Genomic DNA, 15,539 nt, shown 5'->3' on the forward strand with positions numbered 1-15,539 from the left:
CACACACACACACACAAACGCACACACACACACACACACACACACACACACACACACACACACACACACACACACAAATAATGCAGTATCAAGGAGTCTAACAAGCCTTGAAAGTGTTCTGTTTTTTCTGATGGCATCAAATTTAAAATCTTTTCCACTTACCTATAAACAATTTTCTAGTAGCAGGTTTTTTTTTTTGTCTCGTTTAATGCCTGCTTTACCTCTTCGGGAAAAAAAGTGAATAAAAAGCTGTAAAATTCTATCACCTGGGTAAAAATTTAAGGTGTTGAATCAAACAACTCCTGCTTTGTGTAAGCAAGTCTTTTTTGTGATGAAGCTTGGGCCAAAAGGGGATTACCACGATTATCTTTAGAAAGTGATTCTGCATATTTAGAAAAACCTCAGTTATCTGATGAAAGGATGGAAAGGCATATACAAATATTTGTGGACAATGGAATAAAGGATGTATGTCTTCCAGACCTGTGTGCAATGAGTCCTGTAGCAGAATTTTATTTATTCATCTGTTGTGGCTGAAGACAAATACAGATCAACTTGAGGACTTCCACACCAGTGGCTGATTCCTGGAAGACCCTCAGGTACAGACTCCATTCCAGAGGGTCTATGCTGCTCAACTTCTCTCCAATATGCTTTGTTCTGACAAAATGGAGTTAGCCTAAAGGGACAGACTAAACTGAGTATCTAATTTTAAGTCTACAACAGCTATTCTGCATATAGAGTAGGGGCAAGTTCCTTCTTATTTATGTACCATATTACTGTGGTGTTGGCTGTGATTACTAGTAAAGAGCCTGAAATCCAAAGATCATTCACTGATTTGAGAGCAGTTTCTGGAACCATCATTCCTTTGACATTTATATGATTTAAGCTATCTTGCTTGATCCAGAGGCCATAGACTTTCAGCTGCTTGGACACAGCTCCCAAAGCAATGTCTGATGCATCTATGGCTACACTGAGTAGGGTCTGGGATGTAAAGGTAGATCTGGGTTGAGAGACAAACAATTTACCTACCAGAGTAACTCCTTTTTCCCATACACAAATTTAAAATGAAAGGGGGTGCTGGTGCTGCGTCCAAATTGATTTGATGAACTGTCAAATATTCCTCATGTTAAGTCTGGCCAAAGTAATCATGAGAATAGTATAGGCTATGGAATCTAGAATTCTGAGATGTTCCCTGGAAAATGTCAATGCCTGTTTGGAAAATATCGTAAACTGTTCTTTGTGAACTCCATTTTGTCCAGTGGAAGAAAATCCATCATGGAGGACATACCAAGTGGATATCCTAGAAACACTATTCTGTGAGATATGTTCACCTGAAAACCAAGGCTGAGAATTGTGTTTTTTTTTTTTACCTAAGGCAGTGATTCCTGGCAACTTGTAATAAAACTGGCAAAATTAAGACAGTCATCTAAATATGGAAAATGTAACTGCCCTGCAAACTGCAATGGGTTACTGAGGAAGTCACACACTTAGTAAATACTCTTGGAGCTGTTGACAAATCAAATGGCAAAACAGAAAACTGAAAATGTTTAACAGATACATAAAAATGTGAAAATCACCTGAAAACTTTGATAACTGAAATGTGATAAAAACATTTAGAAATAAAGGTCTAGGACAGTTTTCCAGGTTCCTTCTTTATTTCGCACCAGAAAGGACCTTGAAAATAATCATTTTCATCTCAGTTCTGGGGGAACAGGTTCTGTAACTCCCTAATACAGCATCTGATCTAGAATAAGAGGGAGCAGGGTGATTTCATTGGTTGGACGAACAGGAATCCTTTGAAAATAAGGAAGGGAATCCTACTTCCAACTGTAGCCTTTTGGAATTATTCTCAGAACCCAAATGCCTGAACTTATCTAATGCCAGAAAAAAGTGAAGATCCACTTAGCATGTCCTCTATGATGGATTTTCTTCCATTGGACAAAGTGGAATTTACAAAGAACAGTTTACAATATTTTCCAGACAGACATTGGCATTTGCTAGGGGATATCTCAGAAGTCTAGGTTTCATAGCCTATACTATTCTCATGATTACTTGGGCCAGACTTAACATGAGGAATATTCAACAGTTCATCTAAGGCTTAGGAAAGCTTTACAAGATTGTCAGGGTGGGGATGGTGAAAGCACATGAAAGGGCATACAGTTAATTTTCTTAGATTTTCCTTCTTATTTGAACCTTGTGTTACTGCTTTTTGATTTTTTTTTTTTTTTTTTTTTTTTTTTTGTATGTGTCTTCCTGTAAGTCCAAATTCTATTTCTTGAAAAAGGAACTTGAATTGGAAGAAAAGTGTCTATTATATTTTGGCAAGGGGAGCTGAAAAATGTTGGTAACACCCTGAATTAACTGTTTTTCCTTTCCTCCAACCTTGTAAGGTCCACAGCAGACGAAAGACAGATATCACCTCTTTATCCAGGAGAGCGTTCAGAATTTCAACTTTGACATCCTCTGGTAGCCAGCAAAGTCTTATCACTGACTCAATGGCAGTTGCTCTACAAAAAGCATAATCAGTATCATGAGCACATTTTACAGACTGTTTGCTTACCTAAGACACAGAGGATAATAATGAATTCAGAGATGCCTTATTCTGTGAAGATGGGAGGTCAGCAATTATCCTTCTCATATTGTCAAAGGAAGGCAGCAGAAACTTAGATGTGAGCTTGACATTTCACTATTCTGAAGGCTAAAGTAGAAATATAAATTTTCCTCCCAAACTATCAGTTCCTGAGCCTGTCATAAGGAATAAGGATAGCGGCCATAAGCAGTTTGACAGAAGCTGATTTTGACATACAAACTAATTACCAACTTCTGAAAAGTGACTCAGTAAGTGGCAAAAATAAACTATATCAGGTTGCAAGACAAAGACAGAAAGACAAAGAAGATAAGTCAGACACCCTTCTTAAGGGATGCCAGCACCAACTTGCTCACCAGTCCACAGGACATCGAAGGTAGACTGAGGTAGTATTTCCAGCAGTTTCTGAAAGAAGAAAACCTTACAGAAGCTGCACTGACCCAGAAACAGCCGATGATCAGAGAAGGAGAGGAGCCCACCATAGAAGTAAGAACAGCACTAAGGAAAATGAAGTCAGGGAAAGCACCAGGCTCAGATGTGGTCACAGCAGATATGATAAAGATGCTGGGTGGGCTAGGGGAGAAAGGGCTCCTGAGGGTACTGATGGCAATGTGGAAAGAAAGGTGTATCCCAGATGACTGGAGAATTAGCATACTAGTGCCAGTGTACAAGAACAAAGGGGATATCCACAACTGTGGGCAGTACAGAGGCATCAAACTCCTATCACAATGCATGAAGGTTCTGGAAAGACTGATTGATAAATGGATACATAGAGTAGTAGCATGTAAGATGGGAGATGGGCAGTTCAGATTCAGATCAGGATGCAGCACAATTGACCCAATGTTTGTAGTGAGACAGATACTTGAGAAGAAGCTAGAGATGAGGCGAGAGTCCAACTGGGCATTCCCAGACTTGGAAAAAGCATATGGCAAGGTCCCAAGAAAGCTGATCTGAGCAGTACTGCAGTGGTTTGAAGCCCCAGAAACATTGGTAGAATTACTGCAGGCTATCTACAAGGACCCAATGATTCAAGTATGAACAGTTCTCAACCTCACAGAGGAGTTCCCCAGTGGGAGTGGGTGTACACCAGGGTTCAGCTCTGAACCCACTGCTGTTTATACTGGTGATGTACTACATTAGCAAACAGGATGGAGGAGACAAGTCAACAAAGTTGCTGTATGCAGACAATGTGGCATTACAGGCAGACTCTGAGCTAGAATTTCAGCAAAGGATAGGAGAATGGAATGCAAAACTGAAGGCATATGGGATGAAACTAAGCACAGATAAGAAGGTGGTAATGGCAGCAAAGTGGAGAAATCAGAAGAAGCTGAGAATAGAGATAGAAGGGAAGATAGTGGTACAGGTAAACAGCTTCAAGTATCTGGGAGGGGTGGTTGAGGAAAAGGGAAGTGTGAATAAAGAGGTCAAAGCTAGAATTAGAGGGGCTGCAGCCAACTGGCATAGAGTATCAGGTGTAGTCTATGACAGACGAATGCCAAAGAAGCTGAAAAGTAAGGTGTACAAGACATTGGTGCAACCAGTACTACTGTATGGTGCAGAAACCTGGGCAGTAAAGGCAGAACAGATGAAGAAGCTAGAGGTGATGGAAATGAAGTGTCTGAGAAGGGTGGTAGGATACACACTGTGGGACAGACGAAGAAATGAGGATATAAAACCAGAAGCCAAAGTAGCTCCAATTGCAAAAAAGATCAAAGAGAACAGATTATGGTGATTTGGACATGAGCAGAAAAGAAGAAGACAATCTGGTGAGGAAGATTTGAGACAGACAGGAAGAAGGTAAGAGGAAGCGAGGACATCCAGCAAAGAGGTGGATGGATAGTGTGAAAGAAAATCTGTGACAATCAGGCATGAGTGTTGAAGAAGGCAGGAGTGTGGCACTGAATCGAGAGAGTTGGTGACAGTTAACATGATATCCCGAGACCATGTAGGAAAAAATGGGAAAAAGGGAGCTGATGATGATGATGTCCTGGGGTTCGAAAAAAACACATTTGTTGTATTGGGCAAGTTATATAATTTATCAGACATTCAGGGAACATGTGGATGACTATCAAATGCTGGATACAAAGAAAGTATCCCTAAAGGCTGGCAACACAGGAACAATAGCTGCAGGATGAAGAAAATATACTTGTAACAAATTTCAACATCTTTGCTTCTGGTTGATTCTGGTATTGCTTTTTGATGCAGTTTAATGCTTGAAATGTCTTAAATAAAACTTTAGCAAATCCCAGCCAGATCTCCATATCTATGCTGGAATTCTGGTATTTGTTTTGTTCCCATTGAAACAAGCCCTTCATTATGGTAATATTATCAGCAGCAATATAACTGTTCAGGAGGGGAATCTAAAGAATTACTTTTTTCAAAGTCAGTCCCTATACTGTGGAGTGGAAATCTGGGAAACACATTCTAAGTATAAATCCTGTCAAAAAGACTGGAAGTCAGAACTTGAGAGAGAGCAAAATATCGTCCTTTTTAAGGTAGAGTTTGCTCAACACATAAAGACTAAAAGGCTTTAAATAAACCTTTGGCAAAGCCCAGAAAATCCTCCTTATCTGTTTTAGGAGAAGATAAATGCTTAACCTTGTGGCTTCTTTTACTGGGAGCCCTCTCAGAAAAACAGCAGCTTATAGTACAGCCCCTTCAGTCCCTTCCCTGTGAATGAAGTTCATCAGAGTGGCATAGAGAAGAAGTATCACCTAATACCTTCCTGATGAAAGCAAGGGTGGTTCTCCCTTACCCAACAACAAAAGCTGAACAGCCACAGGGAAGCAGCACCCACAGAAAGCGATGAGCATTCTGAGGAAAGACAGCCACAGTGGAGTCATCCATCAGTGTCTGAGGATAAACACAAGCTGGAATCAAGACCAAAGCACTCCAGAAAACTTCACCTCTTGTGGCTGAGGGAGGGAACTGTCAAATTACTGACACCCAGGTGCATCTGCTTGCCACAAAAGATGTCTGTCAAAGCAGTTAATGGAGTACTGAAGAAACAGTCTTATCTCTTGACAGAAAAGTTAAGTCCTGAGGTAAAATGGCAATCTGTAAATACACTAGCTGCAGTCCCTAACAACACCTTTTGACATAAAAGTAACACTTTTACTCACAGAGAAACAATAAATTATAAAGGAATCCTCACAGGGACCCAGAACTGTCTGTTTACTGAAAATGGTGTCTGACAAGCAGCTAATGGATCCTTGAAGGGCTGGTCTTACATCCTAATAGAAAAGTTAAGGTCTGAGGTAATTTTTTTTGTAACAACCACCATATACACTACCCTCAGTGTCTAACAATACTTTCTGACAGACAAGTAACATGTTTCCACATAAAATATGATGCATAATAAGGGACTCCCCACTGGGTCTCAGGACCATCCATTTACCAAAAAAAGGTTTCTGACAAGTGGGTAGCAAAGCTTAGGACAGTTGTTGAAACAACCTGACAGACATACTGTGTTTTGAGGTAAACATTTTTAATGTGACCCCCAAACACAACAAGTTCTAGCACCTAGTCAAGTTTTCACCAAGAAGCAAAACTTTTTCTCATAAAAATAAATTATTAGAAAGACATTTTCCACAGTGAACAATGATTAAAAATGCCAGACATGAGGTAATTTTGTTTTTACTGACAATGATTAAAAAAACATTTCTAGCCTTTATCAAATATCTGTGACATAAAAGAATGACTTTTCTTCATAAAAAGAATGAAATAATCCAGTGCTGGTCTGTGATTGATTCTGCAACTGCTTATTTTGATTTATATTTTATTTTTATCTCTGTTTTTCACTGTCTGTAGGAAGGAAGGGATAGCTTGTAGACAGGAAGATTTATTTTGACTTGTATTGTCTTGTTTTTAACTTTGATTTTCACTTATGTTGCTAGAAAGGGATAGATTTTAGACAGGCAATCATCCAAAGGGGCCTAGTCAGCTGTAAATTTACACAACTGCAGACAGGATAATCCAGAGTTTGTCTGAAGCAACCCTGTCGGTTTGTGATTTGTTGTGCAACTTAGTAAGAGGCGATTAATTCTGATTCATGTTTTACTTTTTTACTTCTGATCTTTTCTGTTATAATGAGGTATTTGTGCCAATGATAATGTAAAGGAAATCCAATATTTGTGTTGACCAACACAATTGGTATATTAAGTCAGAGTGATGATTTTATGAATTCCCCCCCTTGCATTAGAGTTATCTTAATGCACTTTTATTTAATATTTTGTTGAATACTGCTTATGTGATTTTTTTCATAGAAGCTGACTTTAAATTTATTTGAATTCTGTAGTAACTGATTTTGATTATTTTTATTGTGAATTCCTTAAATGAGTATGCCATTAATGGTTTGCTAAAGCATAAGTATCTTGTACTGTTTACTAAAGCTATGTATATCTAAAGGGAACACCAGATAGCACTGGTGAACTGTGTTCCTCCTGTCAAAACCTGGATGATTTACTTATCAGTGTCAATGGGTTATCTCCACATCACCAATAAAAAATGTGACTCATGACTTTGTGATCAGCTTAATTACAATATGTAAAATGCATCAATATTGATGAGCTTTATCAAAAACAAGTAAAACACATCCAGTATTAGTATTATCATGCATAAAACAGCTGCAGCATGATAGAATGCTCAACGTTCTCTTAAACACTTTAATAATAACTTGAACAACACATCTTTACAGAAACTAGGCAGTGTTAGACTACACATCACAAACTTATTAGCAGCATCCCACTGCTCATTAACTACAAATGAACTTTACCAGGCAGTGTAACACCTGAACCAATGAGAGTGCCAACTGAAATACAAAATGGGGGAGGGGGGTCTACTCCTTGAACAACTACTATTGTCCTTCTTCTTTGCTCTAGGCTGCTCCACAGACTGTTCCCCCCAAACACCTAACAACTGTCTCATAAATACATCCTGTAGAAACAATGACAGCTGCATATTGAACATGTCTAAACTGATTTTGCTAAAATGGACACCACCACAATGGAACCGGGCTGGATCCCTATCCACAGAATCTAAGTGCTCATTACAAAAAAGCCAAATGCACCATTTGCCCTAGCCACCTTATGCTTAAGAAACCTCTTAGTCCCCTCCACTGCATTAAACTTATCAGCACCCCTCCAGACCAACCTGGGGATTGTGGCTGACCAAACAAACTTAGTCCCCAGGAACCTCTGCAAAAAACTGACAGATCCCTTAACAAATAGATAAGCAACCTCCTTTTAGGTATACTTCTAATGTCATTACCTCACAAATGTATAACAATCCCGAATGGGTCACCAAATTGCTATCTTATCTCTTCCAGTGCTGATAAAAATTGACACTACTAAATGCCTAAACAATTACACTACTGCAGTTGCCAGTGAACTGGACTGAGGCCCAAATTCACAACACCAGACCACACTTCCACTTTTCTATCTGACCATCCTCAACATGACTAAAAGCTTCCTGCCTGCAAAACAAACACACATAATTAACACCAATGAATGCACCTCATTCCCCTTTATATTCTAATGAATATAACTCAAAAATACCATACATGGCCATCTCCCTGCTCTTTTAATCACCTCAACATACCTACCTTCCTCAGCCAAATCAGTCATACTTCCTTTTCTAAAAGCGTGTTATAATTATTAGCTCACAACCCTTTTACTCTCAAAGCTATTCTCACCCAAGATGCAAACTTCTTAGCATCCATCCATTTCCCCTTCAAATCTCCCCAGAAATGAAACCCTCTGGTTGTTTAACACATGTATCTTGTCACCAGACATAATAACTGCATTCATTCCTTAGCAATACCACTTGCTTGCCCACATCATCCTGCTCAATTTTTGATTGACTTACCCAAATCAACAGCCCCACTGAACTAATCCTGAGGTCTTCCCACTTCAAGAAACCGAACAATTTGCCAACTCAAAATTGTCCAAAATACATAAAAAACACCAGGCCACCTTGTACAATCCTCCCGAAAAAATTAACAACATATGCTTGCCTAATGGTAATCTGTTCCCTTTCCTTGAACACACCTTCTCCCAACCCTTCAACAATCTTGATATCCTCCAGTCCTTAGTAACTTCCCATAAACCCAAAAAGTTTGCCATGGCACTCACTGCTGCAAGGTGTACTATGGCTGTCATGACTGCCTCACCAGCCCTCCTTCTCTCCACCAAAAATCTCACAAACTGCTTATAAATCATCAAAGCTTTACCATATGCATTCCTAGTAGTCTCAGACCATCATAGTTAAACCAGTCAACCTGCAATACTTAATCAGTCTCTACACCTTCTTGGGGAGAATACTGCAGCCGACCCCGGCTTCGGGTGCAAGCTGCCAAAACCTGCAAAACTGAAAGCAGGATACATTATCAGCCAAACACTGCAATTGCCAGGAATATATTGAGCTGAAAAAGAAAGATTAATATTTAAACAATGCAAACAAACTTCCTGAGTAAACCTCAAACCCGTCTAGATTTCACCATTGTCTTAGACAAACCTTGAACAACTGCCAAGTTATATGAATGAAGTATCATCCTCTTGTTTTGAAAGTCCTTCCCCAATACTACCACTGATGCTAAAACTGGTCCTCAATTCCAAGAAAGTGATATCCTGTTGATGCCCTCTGGTCAATCCCTCTGGCCATGCTTTGGCCAACCACCTGCCACCAAAATACACTCCTGTACTCAGCCCATCTGCTGTATCCATAAACAGGTCAATGTCCAGTGAGACAATCTAACTGTCTTGTCAAAAAGACACTCCATTAAAGTGCTGGAGAAATTCCAGCTAAATAGACATGTCTTCTTTGAGCTGCCTGCCCTACCTTACCGATGGTGCCTCTGTTTCATTACCTGCAACAAATTGCCCCCAGCTCTCATAAATGTTGGAACAGGCCCTACTGCTCATCATGCAAATTAAGGAGCCCTAAAACTTCCATCACCTTCTTAATCTTCATCTTTTCCCATTCCAGCATGAACTCCACCTTACCTTTCATCTTCTCCACCTTATCCTGTAGCAGATTGAATATTTCCAGGTTAGAGTCCAGCCCTAAACCTAAAAAGGTTAATGTCTTAGCCAGTCCATCAACTTTGTCCTTAGCCGATGGCACTCCAAGCTATGCACAAACTTGCTCAAACAACCTCATTTCCCTGACCACCATTTACTTTCCTTCTCTAAGCAACAAAAACAGTCATTAATGTTATGCACTGCATCTATTCCATCTTACCTCTGCTGCCACATCCAGTGCAAAGATGTGCTGAACTTTTCAAAAGTGGGACACATGATGACTACACAGCTCAGAGGCATAGACTCGTTGAAGTAAAAGTTACCATTAAGGTGTATGTCTAAATTAGGCCAATTACACTTCCCCACCAGTAATAACCTAAATGCTGAGACCCTCCCAAATCCCTCTATCCCCCTTTTCTCTTATACCCATTTCCACATCTTGCCTTGCCATAATGCCCTCAGTTATCATCCCACCCAATCCATCCTTCTCCAGCATTTAACAGTTGGATGCTGGCTTGATCAATAAGAACACACATGCAGGATTCTATACATGGCCCACAAACACGTTGCCACATTGAAAGCCTAACATGTTTTTTACCTTGTTCCCTATTCCCTTCAAATGTTCCTTAACTGCACTGCCAACCTATCCAACATGGTTCCCACCCAAGTATCAGGATGACTATGCTCCCATACCAAGGACTAATCCACTGCCTTGAACTTATGAAAACAGTAATCATACCATAGCCTGGCATCACCCAATCCAAGCCTCTGTGCCTCCCCTCACAGTTAAAAAATAAGATAGCAGTGAAACCTGTTGGGGCTCCTTTCAACTATAATGGCCATGAAATAAATACACCCACAAATCCAGTTATCCCAAGTCTTCAGCTGATACCTCCCAGCACCATCTCTTCCCCAGTGCAGCCAGGGTTGCTTTGAGATCCTTAACCCCATGTGATTCCACCTCTACTATCAGTCAAACAACACTGGAATTCACGAGGTCAAAATCCCCCTGCCAAATCTTCTTCTTTACAATCAATGGGATGTGTGCTGCAATGAAGACTGCTTTACCAACTGCCCCACTTATCAGAACTGAATGTAGTTCCACTTCCAAACTGACTTCTGCTACCTGGCTCCCTATGTCTAACACCCTGGGATCTGGCAATAATGCTAAAAACCCTGTTCTCTACCAACACTATCTCAACCCTTGATGTCTCTAAGCCCCTCTGTAGTGACTCAGCCCCCTCAGTTAAGTGGTCTCCTGTACTTTCAGCCCCAAGCAAACTCTGCTGCACCTATCTCCCAAAGTCAGATCATGCACTAGTCAGCATGTAACAAAAATTGACCTAAGTCCCCTTGCCCAGAAAACATATTAAGATCAGTAATCACTTGGACTCTACAGAATGAACTATACAAGACAATCTGTAATAGCAAAGAGGAATCCCCTCCCCTTGACTGGATCTTATCTTGTACAAACCTCACTCCCCTTCTCCACCTACCTTATGGCCTCACCCAAATCTCCCCAAGCCCCCCAACTTCTCAACCTTAACTAACTTAAAGGCACAGTTCAGTGACAAATTAGTCTGCTAAGCATGATCAATTTATTAGTAGTAAATCCAGACTTAATGATGATAATTACACTTGTGAAACAGGCACAGATTCTGAAACAATTGTTACATATATTAACGACTCTGTTGATGAGATAAATAAAATTACTGTCTATTAGATTAAATTAAATTGGAGAAGGGGAGTGAGGTTTATACAAGATAAGATCAGGTCAAGGGGAGGGGAGTCCTCTTTCTCAGTATCCGCGGTGGTGGTGCTGCGGTAGCGTTGTCGCCTCATAGTAAGATGCTGTCCGGTTCGATTCTCAGCTAGAACGTCTTCTGCGTGCAGACATGCATGCATGGGTGTACCTTCATTGAAGGTTGTGCATCAGGGCTGGTAACTCGGCACATAAAAATCAACTACCAATCATTAGCGGACCGGAGTTCCACTGTGGTGACCCCTAACCGGGAAAAGCCGAAAGACACAAACAAACTGTCTATTCTCAGTAAAGATCATCAAGTCCGTATTAAATATGATACTGCAACAAAAAGCAACTTTGGAATTCAGGATACAAGTATTCAGCAATCTGAGGATTCAGAGCATTTAAAAGAAATTAAAAAAGAATGGAAGGAAGAAATTTACAGCATATACAAGGAAGAAAACATCTATAATGCAAAATTAATATATACTAAAAAGGACACTGTTTTGTTATGCAATGCACAAACAGAAAAAACAGTCTCCGTGGTGTCCCTCGAAGTCTCACAAATCCAGCGTGTCAGTATACTAAGTCCAAAAAAATAAATAATGAGGAAACGTCTCTGTGTGGAAGGTCTAAGATTCCCTAGAGTTCAGGCATCTAATAACATACTGTGAATATCCCACCTAATAACAGGTGGCAGAAATACATTCTGTAAAACTTACCAAAGTATAAATCCACTAATTAAAGTAGGGAAACACAATCTAGTTCAAATCAAATGTTCTGTATTGAAAACACACAAACAAGCAATCCAAATAATAGTTGAAAAAACAGAATAGAGTGTAGAAATTCACCATTCAATTTATACACCTGTTTAAAAGCATGGGAGTGATTTACTTGGGTATCTGTGTTGTAAAAGACAATTAGCATGTTTATTGCTAAATAGTACTTCCCCCATATACCAGTGTGATATTTGACACTGTCATTCCAGGATATGTTAAACTAAACTAAAAGTTAAACTAACAATTATACATTAATAATTGTTAAAGTTTGCTAAAAGCATTTCACTGTAGTATCAAAAAAGAAAAAGTTAACATAAGTCTTCAAAATTCCTTAGAAATCTTTTCTACCAACATTCAGAAACATTTTAACATAGATCACCTTTGTCTATTACAACTTCTTCAGGCTTATGTGTCAAGTGAGAAAAACATCTAAAATTAAAAATAAAAGTTGAATAACAATATATAATACTACATTTTGTTGGGCTAAAAACGATACATATTATTTAAGAAAATTTAGTACAAAAAATAAATCCTAAATAAATTCATTCCTTTGTAACAACTAACAGAGCAGCTATTACTGAATTAGAAGTGGCAGAGTCTTCAGATCTTGTCAAAAATGATATACTTGCAATTGGAAATTCACTTATTAGTTTAACTGATATTTAAATTTTTAGAGAGGATAATGAACATTGAATAGTTTTATACCTGGTAGGGGCAAAATACAGGATGTGAGAAAAGCCTTAGAATGCCTTAACATAAAGAAGTATGGATCTGTTTTTATTTATGTTGGCACAAATGATCTTGCCTGCAAGGACTCTCTGACTGTTAGCAGGGAACTAGTATCTTAGCTGGAATAACTTGTACAGGTGTTACGACGTATTTTTGACAAATCATATATACCAAGGAGATTCAGGTCAGTGTGAATGAAATAACTTCATGGTAAATACCTGTATGAAAAAATGGTCTATTTAAAAAAATGGAAATATGTAAAACATCCAAGCCAAATGTCAGGCACATGTTTAGACAGGATGGCATGCAAAAATCAAGACAAGGAAAAATAATTTTTGCAGCACATATATTGCAATATTTCAATGACACAAGACAGAATTTTTGCCAACACAAAAAATTAACAGTTCACAGATCGCAAAATTTGATGCATCTGTGATGGTTGTTAATGCTTGGAGAATTAGTAATAAAGTATTTTATTGGAAAATTTGCTGCAATCACATAAGGTTGATGCTGTTATTTTTTGTGAAACTTGGTTAAAGAGCAGTGAATGGAAACCAGTTTTGTTAGAATATAAATGTGTTTACTTTAACAGAAATTCTAACAAAAAAAATCACGTGGGGGTGTTATGATAGAGATTAAAGATTGTTATGAGATCTGTGATTTTTAAATGTTCAGTGATAACAACAATACTTTAGACTGTGTAACTGTAACAATAATGACAACACTGGAACATGTAACAATTGTTGGAGCACATAGACGACCGAAGTCAAGTGCTGATGACCGGGATGAATTCATAAATGTCTTGCATAAAATATAGAAAGGAAATAATAATGGCTGGGGATTTAAATTTATAAAATAATGCCTGGGGATTTAAATTTACCAGAAAGTGAGTGTAATATTGATTCAACAATACTAATAAGGAAATTATTTACAACATATGTTCAAGAAAAAGAATTGTTTCAGATTGTTAAAAAGCCTACCAGGGAATGGGACTTACTAGACATTGTTTGTGTTCTTAAGGAAATGACTGTTACTTCATGTCAATTTTTGCCGCTGTTAATGTGCAGTGATCAAGGGGTTATAAACATTAAATTGCTACTTGATAATTCTGCCAAAAATGAAATCTAAACCAATGCATAGAAGACTAATAGCAGACTATATAGAAGCAAAACAGTCACTATGTAAAGCTAATTGGAGTGAGGCATTCATTGGAAAAACTACAGAAGGAATGTGGCAAGTTTTGAAAGAGAAATTTCTTGAATGAAAAAAAAATTAAAAAAAAATGTTTAATATCAGAATTGATGCACAGGAAGTCAAAAGGATATATTTTCATAATAAACGATTAAGGTTAGAAACAAAAATAATATATAAAAAATTAAAACGAGGTCAAACTATAACTTTGAAAACTGACATAAATTGGACAGACAAATCAAACAGTATGAGCCAAGATAAAGAAAATTTTGAAGAAAATGTATATATAGAGGATTATGATTGGGTCTTGATCCTAACTGGCTTATTATTTGTATGAGAAATGGATGCCAAGAAATTCCCATCAAGAGAAAAGCATAAAATGAAAAGACATGAAAGGCAAAGAAAATGGACCACATAGACAACTGACAAATTCTCTTATTATCCATAAATGATTAAGAGTCAGATGAAACACACTAGTGAACATTGTAGTCATGCGATCTTTTCAGCTAGTAGTGGTATCACTTATACACTCTGCAGGGTTAAAAGCCTCTCAGAGAAAAAGAATACTTTCTGACGTAGTAGTCTCAGCTTGTTAAACTACTAATAGATGACAGGTCAATTGTACTTTTTACAAATTGTTTTATTTTTTAATGATACAAATACTGAATAAAATGTGCTTTTATCAATGAGACTATTATGTCAACTACTGGTACCATAAATAAAACAATCAAATGTTTGTATTGTTTACCTGTAGGAAGCAAACTCTGTGGCGCTCCAGGTGTAAACAAGCTACTTAGTTGTCCATTATTACTAATATGGCTGTATGCTAGGATATGCCAGGATACCTGATAAAACATACAGAAAATCTATTTTATCAAATGCTTCATATATAGTACAAAAACTGCAGGCAATAAATGGTTCATGCATAGTGTAACAATAATATACGCGACATGTTATATTTAATTTTTATACATTTATTTTAAAAGATTACCGCATGCTTACACTATCATAAAATTGTACCAGCAACCTATAGATCTCATGTAATTAATTCTACCTCAGAGCTAATAAGTCTGAATTGTCATTTTGAAAAATAAAAAATAGAGCAATTCTTATACAAAAGAACTGAAAGATGAACTTTTTATGATACCAGTTCCTATTCCAGTTTTCCATTAAAATGTATAAGAGTAGCATAGCCACCTATCCATGAATGTAGAAACTGAGACACATATTATACAAGTTTTTTTGATACACCACAAGGGCAGATTTTTTAGTGCAATGATAATGCCATCCTCCAAAAACTGTAATGTCAGCATATCACCTCAGATATCAGACTTTGCTTCATACCCAAGCTGCTCAGGCAGGAATAGGACATGGTCCCTTACAAGCTTTCTATAAGATGTGCCTATTAAGTGCAAATATGTCTTCTGAAAATATATAGACCCAGTACAATCAACAAAAATCACATAAAAAAAATTCAAAGAAGCCTGTATTCC

At 38.0% G+C, this 15,539-nt stretch overlaps 1 protein-coding gene across 1 annotated transcript in view; it reads right to left on the bottom strand.

The window, feature by feature from the left end:
* LOC122787923 (dynein beta chain, flagellar outer arm-like) overlaps positions 1–15,539 on the bottom strand; it is a 5,188,001-nt gene that overhangs the window by 877,744 nt on the left and 4,294,718 nt on the right. Inside the window, exon 88 of the mRNA XM_044054850.1 lies at positions 14,795–14,891. Coding sequence (XP_043910785.1) covers positions 14,795–14,891 — 97 coding nt within the window. The remainder of the gene's footprint in view (positions 1–14,794; positions 14,892–15,539) is intronic.

Source organism: Protopterus annectens, chromosome 13.part0 (genome assembly GCF_019279795.1).
Source record: "Protopterus annectens isolate FY-2018-M chromosome 13.part0, PAN1.0, whole genome shotgun sequence".
NCBI lineage: Eukaryota > Metazoa > Chordata > Ceratodontiformes > Protopteridae > Protopterus > Protopterus annectens.